This window comes from Manis pentadactyla, chromosome 1, assembly GCF_030020395.1.
Source record: "Manis pentadactyla isolate mManPen7 chromosome 1, mManPen7.hap1, whole genome shotgun sequence".
Lineage (NCBI taxonomy): Eukaryota > Metazoa > Chordata > Mammalia > Pholidota > Manidae > Manis > Manis pentadactyla.
The window spans coordinates 81,331,605-81,340,519 of NC_080019.1; the positions used below are offsets into that span (position 1 = coordinate 81,331,605).

Below are 8,915 nucleotides of genomic sequence, written 5' to 3' on the forward strand. Positions count from 1 at the left end.
CACTTTTCACGTTTCAAACTAATCCTGAAGAATACATATTTCTTTTTTTTTCCAGCTTTATTGAGATATAATTGACATATAACATTGTGCAAGTTTAAGGTATACAGTGTGGTGATTTCTTACTCATATATATTGCAAAATGTTTACCACATTAGTTAACATACTCTTTACCTCACATAATTACACTTCTGTGGTGGTGGTGAGAACATTAAAGCTCTCCTCTCATAACAACTCCAGGTATATAATACAGTACTGTTAAATATAATCACAATGCTGTATTTGGATCCCTGGAACTTAGAATCATATTCTACCAACTAAAAGTAATAATACAAGGCCTAAGGGTTGGGAAAAATCAGAACAGATGAAAAATTTGAGGAAGGTAACTAGGGCAGAGTAAGAGTGCCTTAGGATCAGAGGCTCTGCTATACAGAAAAGTAACTAACTGCAGATGTCCTTGGAGGAATGGCAGGTAGAAGATCTAGGATAGTTGTAAACATACTGTTTACCTACCAAGAGAATTAGTACCTCACCATGTTTCATATCTCTGAAGATGGCTTTAAATTTGTTTTGAGTATTAGGCAATGCTTATAGATTATTATGGTTGCAGTCAGCAATAGGCCCTAAGCTAACGGGAGAGAACACCTAACCCCAAGGTGGTTAGAATGAGATTAAACAACAGGAACTGTACCTTTAGAAGCACAGCCGTAATGATTCTATGCTGTAAGAGAAAGCACATACTAGTTTACCAGTTTGGAAAAAAGAGGAGTGAAACCTTAAAATTTTCAAGTTACAGAAGAGTAAGTTAGAATAATAAGTTTGCTCTAAGACACTGATCACATCATTTCTGTGGAGCAGACCAGAAAATGAAGATTTAAGTTTTATAATTCTTTTTAGATTTTCTAATTTACCACTTGGTTGATGAAGCATTAACTCCTTGGGAGCTGGGATCCTTGAGGTCCTAGAGCCAGGCCCTGGGCAATGTGACGTAAAACTCTGCTACACTGGTCTTACTATCAGTATAAGGGCTAAGAGAAGTTGTTACTTTGTAACAATAGGATTATTATGATTTTATCACCAACCTCACAGGTTTCCATGCATATGATAAAACATCATTATGATGCTAGAGTACAAAATATTGCTAGTTTCATAACCAGAATGAATTATGGCTAATTGTCCTATACTAAGTAACCAGATTTTTCAAATCTGTATTCCTCAGACAGCCAAGTCAGGCCTTGCCTCTCAAGTCATTTCAACAGGCAGTATGTCAGTGGACGTCTGCAGTGCAGGGAGCACTTGGGGGCAGTTCCCTTCTCCTTGCAGGGGGCAGGAGGGCAATGGGTGACATTGTTTCTAAGAAAAAAAGAAAATACATAATACTTGCTACTTCATTTTTATTCTGGAATTCAAATGTTCTGCATTAAGAAATAGAATGTTCTCTAATTTTTCAGTCTAAAAATCTTCCAAGATGCAACTACCCCTCATCCTTGGAAGTGCCAATTCCCAAGCATTTCTGTGCTAGCACAGAATGGTGCGCTTATCATCCATCCAAGCGTTCATATATGTAGTTTCTAATATTCCTGCCTCAACTCACATGGCTTTATCTTGGCATTATAACCTGCCACATTTCTAGGTGGTTTTTGTTTTGTTTGGGGCTATTTTATATGTTTATTTGTTGGATTTTTGTTTGTTTGCCTGTAAAATAGGAGGATAACCTCTTTGCACAACTCTTAAGACCCCCTTGCCTCCTTCTTTTCTCTTAGAAGCTTCAGAGACGAGACAGAGTTGCCAAACTAATATTGAGACATGACCTAATTCTCAATACACAGTGCCATTTACTACACCGATAAATGTGATACCTGTGGCAGTTACAGACCATGATAGCCTCAGTTCTCTAGCCTCAACTAGTGTTTTTAAAAATATGTTTAACAAACCTAAATAAGAATTCCAGGGGGAAAGACCAATTAAGCTCTTTGTAAATTAAAAAAAAAAAACAGTAAAAGATTGTCCTCTGACTAAAATAGAACTTATTGCACTGACCCATGCTTTACTGCAACAATGACTTAAAATAAATGTCTGATATCTTGATAAGGGTGATGGTAACATGGGTGTATACACTAGTAAAATCCATTGATCTGTGTACTAAGATTTGTGGATTTTATTATATGTACCTCAATATTAAAAAGAAGAAGAAATGTAAGGACTTAATTCTAAAATAATAGGGTAAGAAGAATGCTTATCATCTACAGAGTTCCAATATCCTCAGTGTCCAACTGGACAACCACTAAGTGTCTAGTCCTGGGCTTGACCCGGGGACCACTGAGGTAAAAGACAGAAAAAGTCCCTGAGAACTGAGGTGCCAGAAAATAGTATGGATTCAATATGCCACATTCTGTGCATCACAGAGGGAAGCTCTGAGTGAGTGCTTAGGGGGGTTATTAGGGAAGACATCCTTTCACAAGAATCACTCGGATCATACAACTACATTCGCTGGAAAAATTGGGATGGGCACTGAATAACCCATACTGTGACTTACACGTTTTTAACATCTTACAGAAATGTACAGGTATTTGTCTGTTTGTCAGTAAGTACTTTGTCTATTCACTCACTCACTACTGGCTCTTTTGCAGAACACCCTGGCTAAAGCTACTGTGAAAGAACTTGCCACACTGCATGGTACCAAGTACACGTACGGCCCAGGGGCTACAACAATCTGTGAGTCTTGGCTTCACAACTGTGCGAAGAGACCACATGCCTAAAAAGGCGACAAATGGATTCCTTTCTGATCATTGAAAGCACATGGCTTTTGCCTGACCATGAATTTTTTATAAAATATGCCATCAGTTTTCTGTTCAGCAAAAAAGGGAGAAAAAAATCCCATTCAACATTTGCTCTCTGTGAACATCTATTGAGTATCTACATGCATTCCAGGCCTTCACTGGATGCTGGGGAGAAAGGAAGGAAGGATGGAGAGATGGCACAAGGGGAGGGAAAAGGGGAAAAGGGGGGCCAGTGCAGTTTTCAAAGAAGCCACAGTAGAAAAGCAGGAAAAGTGAGCATCAGGGTGCTCAGTGACAGGCAGATGCACCGGCAAGAGCACACTCAAGCACCACCCAACCCACTGTGCAGTGTCAGGGGTGACTTCCCAGAACAATGACACAGAAGCTTTACCTGGAGGGAAAGTTCTGGAAGGAAGCATAAAGGAGTGTTTTTCTGGCTAAACAGGGCTACTTAAGGCTCAAGCCACTTGCAAGGGGTAATGTCGACCCCTCTGACCAGTCCCTTGGTGTGAGCCAGCAGGCAGCAAGAGACACATGGACACATGGTGAGGGAATTAGGTAGGGGCTGACCCCCAGAGTTTAGATTTCACGTAAATACTGAATTGGGGAGGCTCCAATCCTAAGGGTGTTTTTTAAGCTTCGTGGAGAATACTGTTTTCCGTATTCTTGTCCTTTTTGAAACTGCTTTCAATCAGATGGAGTCCACTATTGTCTCAAGGGTGTTCTAGCAGAAATAACCACCTATTCATATATTGTGAACTTCTTACATGTTTTATTCAGACTAGTGTAATGGGACTTCTTTTTCTATTACATTTAAGCTGTTGGAAGGCAGGGGCCACATCTTTCCTTTGTCCCGGCGTCATCGCCATATTTGAGCCCAGTGCCTGCTGTTAACTGAATGAGTAACGGAATGAACACCCAATCTGTCCACACCATATGCTAGACCCTGAGGAAGCAAAAATGAAGACCCCACCCTGCCCTCAGGCTACTCCAATTTCATCATTTAGCATATTTTCTACAGAGCTTGGAGTTCTTTCCTATCAACAATAATCATAGAGCTTTCCTTATTTTCCTAGAAGATAAACATTTTTCCCCAGAAATTATATTTTGTAAGCAAATTACATGCCTTTTAGTTTACCATGGCATACAAGCACAGTGACAAGTTTATATTATATTACACATTACATACCTCCTGGGGCATTAAACACATCATTCCCACTAAGTAGGTTTAGAGGTAAAATTGAACTAATTTTTTAAACAGCCACCATATCTCTTATGATCAAATTTTCTAGATAAGTGGCCTATCTATAATACTTTGCACAGTGAAACATTTCTAATTCTAAAAGGAAGCTGGCATTTTTAAAAATTTCCTGCCTAGATTTAAAGTGGTTTTCTAACTGTTATTTGTACATTTCAGATCCTGCTGCTGGGGGCTCTGACGACTGGGCTTATGACCAAGGAATCAAATATTCCTTCACCTTTGAACTCCGGGATAAAGGCAGATACGGCTTTGCCCTCCCTGAATCCCAGATCCAGCCAACCTGTGAAGAGACAATGTTGGCAATCAAGTATGTCGCCAACTACCTCCTGGAACATCTGTACTAGTCAAGAATGCTAAGAGCCTTATTTCGAAGGGCTCACTCTTTGTTTCTTTTCTATCCTGAATTCTTTTTTTTGCCTAAATGTTTTCCAAATCCCAATCTTTCTTTTAAGCTTCCAAGTCTATTAAACTAGTTGGATCTTTTAATACTGATCATAATAAAAGTGAATCATTGTAACTGGAAAATCTGACAGATTCTCTACTTCTGTCGGGGGTAAACGATGTAAACAAATGACTAATGAGCCACGTGATGATATTGGGTCAGCCGTCCAGGAGTTAAAGTCCTTGGGGTGTTGGGCAACACTGGCAGAGTGCAGAGATGCACAGGTTATAATGGGGTACTTGTGAGGAAGAAGAAATAGAAGGACAAATTTAGACTTATAAAACTCAATATAAGTAAAAAGACCCCACCTTGGTTTAGCTTTCAGCTCAGCCCATTCCAGTTATTTTGTAAACTGCCAACCACTTTGTAAGCAACTGAGGACTTAGCAATGAAAAAGAAAAATAACATTTCTTCCCATGGTTGTATAAGCCATGTAGGAAGACAGATACCAAACAAATAGTTCAATATTTAATTAATTATTTAATAATTCAGGATTGAATTGACATTAAGCAAGTAAGTGCTAAGCAAACTACATAAAAAGAACATAAGGAGGTCTCCCTACCTGATCTGGGGAGAAGGCTCTCTCAGGAGTGATGAGACCTGACGAGTAAGTCACAAGCAATTAGACGAAGGGAAGCACCCCTTTCAGGCCCTGTGACTGTTCAGAGCCTGGAAGAAGAAGGCAGAGAGTGTGGAGCTTAGAGAGTTGAGGAAAGGAGGTCATGAGTAGGGGCTGAGGAGGGAAGTGGGGACCACGTCAGGCAAGGCTTAGACGCCATGGTAAGGATTTGGAATACTGGTCTAAGAACAGTGGAAAGCCATGGAAGAGATTAACCTTAAATGACGTGGTCAGAGTTCTTAAAACACCAGATTAGAAGTGAAAAGCAGATTAGAAGTAAAACAAGAGGGTACCAAAGACCCTGGCTGCACCTGTTGGGCCTTAAATTAAAGAGGCAAAAACCACCCTATAACTTGAAGTTTTCCAGAGTTAGAACTGAATATGCTAATGTTGGAAAGTATTGTGCAAGTCAAATTCTAAAATAATATGTATTTAGTCATAATTTCAAGGCATCTCTTACTTTAAAATCATAGAACAAAATATTACTTGTTCTTTTCTATGTGGATTCAAAGAAAACAGAATTCTATATCTAGTAGGTTAGTATGTTTGATATGCTAAAATACCACTAAAAATGTTACATCAAAAAATAAATCCTTCGAAATATCAATGGTTTGGAAGTTGTCAAGACAAAGAATGATTAACTGCATTAATTGTCCACTAGGTGGTAGTAGTGCAGCTGCTACAGTTTGTCCAGCAGTTATTTTCAAATGAAGTAGTAATACATCAATTAACTAGGCAAACAGACTCTAAAGTACAAAAAAAAAAGGAATTCTTGTGAAATCTTAAGCAGTACTGGTGGGAATTTTTAAAAAGGGATGTAATTTAGCTAAATTTTCTCTCCCCCATTCTATTTACATTATATCCATGTTGTTAACTGGACAGCTAACTCAACCCATAGTACCTAAGTGAAGTTATTTTGCTGGAGGTGTATCATTCATTTCACTGAAAGTTCCACAGGACACTCCCTTCCCCTGGTTCTAGCAAGTTAACACTGACCTCTAATTAAGGGATGCTGTGGCCCAACGTTCAGAAGTCATATGGGTAAAGCATAAAGAACCCTCCAAAGTCCCTAAATTGAGTGCTTTAAAACATGTATGCAAGATTTCCTGCACCAGAGACATTTTTGCTATGTCTCTTGCCAACTGAAAGATAACAGCTAGTTGGCTAGAAGTACCACTTGCCTGAGCTAAAGGGAGAAAAGACAGAAAGAGGAATCTTCTTTAATGCTTCCTAATGCAATAGTACTGTATGCCTTACTGCCTGGCTGACCAGAGTGCGGAGGGTCCCTGCCCAGCCTTCACTGCCCAGGAGCCCCTGGATGTAAGGGCACCTCTCCTCCTCCCTCTTAACTTACTGGCACACTGAGAGCCTAGGACAGGCTCTGAGTCCTTCCTCGGTCCCAAGATTTCATCTCCCCAGGGCAGCAATTAACCAACCACACCGGAATCTTTCCTGTTTCAAACAGTATTGTAACAAAACAGTAACCAGTAGTCCAGTCTGGAATATGGGAGCTCTTCCTCAGCCAGAATCCCATCCCATGTATTCATCTGCTTTTTCCAGGTTATGACGGGGTACTTGTGAGGAAGAAGAAATAGAAGGGCAAATTTAGAATTGTAAAACTCAATATAGGTAAAAAGACCCCACGTTGGCTTAGCTTTCAGCTCAGCCCATTCCAGTTATTTTGTGAACTGTCTACAATGCCAACCACTTTGTAAGCAACTGAGGACTTAGCAGTGTGTTCAAGAAATGTTCTATATGAGTTGGTCAAAGACAATTTCAGGAATTGAAGGAAGACAGGAGGAATCAGGACAGTTAAGGAGGTTATTTGGGGGCCAAATGGGGTCTGGATGAGCCTCTTAGGTCATCGCACCTGAGCAGGTAGTCACTCCCCCTCTAGCCAGGTCATACACTGCCTGAATCACACACCATGTCTTTGTTCAGAAATGCCACCACTCTATCAATAAATGAAGACAAGTTTCTCTGCCACATTTTGCAGGGCAGATTCATAACAATGTTAGAAACTCAATATCCACAACTAAAAGCAAAAAATATTTTCTTTCAATATATCCTTTCTGAGATAGCTAAAGGTACTCCAGAAGTTTATTGGATTCAATTTAAAGATAGAGAATTATTTGAAAGATTCTAGTGAATCACAAAAGAATTTTCATTTCCATTTTACAGGACACTTCTTTTAAAGTGATACTATTTGAAAAATAGGCAAAACGGTTTAAAAAATAAGTGATATTTTAAACTGGGGCTAGATAGACACTACCACAAAAGTCCTAGAATGCAAGATCCAGAAAGATGGAAAATTATTGCCATGTGAAGCAGTCAACTTTAAATCTCTTTTTAAAGACATTAATTTAATCTATCAAGCATTACAATGTCTTAAATAGCCAGCCTAAAATGATACGGTACCCAACAACTATTCATCCTTCTCCATACATATGCCAAAGCCTTTTATAAATCTTGATGCAGTAATATAAGATTGCACTACACTATGCCTGCCAAGATATCATAGCTGTTCTGAGAAAAAGCTCCAGAATATTCTTGAAATTCATCTATTGTAAAATTTGTTCCTCAAAGGATAGATAGACAGGGGAGGAATGGGAGGTCTTAAAAGCATCACTTGTTTCTCCTATTCCAGAAACAGGGAATGTTGTCAATATACAACACGTGTTAAGAGGTCAAAGATGATTTATCATCAGAATCTTGCCTGAAATATACGAGAATCTTTTAAACATTTACTTAGATCCCCAAAAGAAACAGAAGTGTCCTTCCTAATTGACCTGAAAACAGACATAGAAGCCTTCTCTACACTGTCTTTGTGGCACAGAAAAAGACTTAAAGAAAATATATCAGAATGTTAGAATTAAGGGTGATTTCTATTTCCTTCTTTCAACTTTTGTGTATTTTGCTAAATTGTTTTCAATGGGCATTATTACCTTTAGAAGCAGAAAACAAAATGCCAAAAAGCAAAGCTATAATATTAAAAACTTTTTATTGAAGTAGTCCACATTAAAACAAATACAGAGATATTTCACCCATAAAGGACATAACCACAACTTAATCTACCACATGAATATACTGATATTCATCAGTTCTGCAGCCTGACAGTGGCCAACTGTAAGTCTGTTTACAGAACCTGACCATTTTATCAACTGCCTAGAGGGAACAGGCATGCTTTTTAGTACCCACCGTTCACCAAGTCCCTTATACATGCTGTTTCATCTAGCCCTCACAGCCACCTATTAGAGTGCCATTTGCATCCCTGTTTTATAGATAAGGAATCCTAGATGCAGGATGATGAAGCTGCCTGCTCACAGTGAGTGTTTGGGAGTCACTCTGAGATTCCAGCTAACCCCAAAATCAAGCTCTTCCTTTTCCTCTGCACCCCAGCAAAGCACACGCTTAGAAGCAATGGGGCATTTGTTTTGAGAGTTTCTAGCATTGATAAGCTTGTCCACTGTCAAGAACATGAAAGCATTTGTAAAACCCTCTTCCTCCTACCTGCAGGGCTGGCAAGGGGAGCGGCCTGGGGGAGGTGTCCTGTCACACGCCTGTCGGGTGCAGAGGAATGAAGCTAGGGCAATGCACATGTAACAGGGGCATCTCCCTGACAACATTATTTCGATAATAAAAATATACAACCATGACTGTGAGAAGTTTCAAAGATGACCATGTATACATTAGTCAATGGGAAAAGAGCATTTTCAAAAGGAAATGCTAATAAGTTACATGATTAGGTAAATTCACCCACTTCTATAGGTTACATAAAATTCTGGGTTAAGGGGTTGCCTTCTCTCAAATAATCTG

At 39.3% G+C, this 8,915-nt stretch overlaps 1 protein-coding gene across 2 annotated transcripts in view; it reads left to right on the top strand.

Moving 5' to 3' along the window:
- CPB1 (carboxypeptidase B1) overlaps positions 1 to 4,730 on the top strand; it is a 31,860-nt gene extending 27,130 nt beyond the window's left edge. For both annotated transcript variants that reach the window (XM_057498997.1, XM_036896388.2), the window contains 2 exons: positions 2,628 to 2,712; positions 4,195 to 4,730. In XM_057498997.1, coding sequence (XP_057354980.1) covers positions 2,628 to 2,712; positions 4,195 to 4,382 — 273 coding nt within the window. In that variant the 3' untranslated portion in view covers positions 4,383 to 4,730. The remainder of the gene's footprint in view (positions 1 to 2,627; positions 2,713 to 4,194) is intronic.
- Positions 4,731 to 8,915: the final 4,185 nt, after the last annotated feature.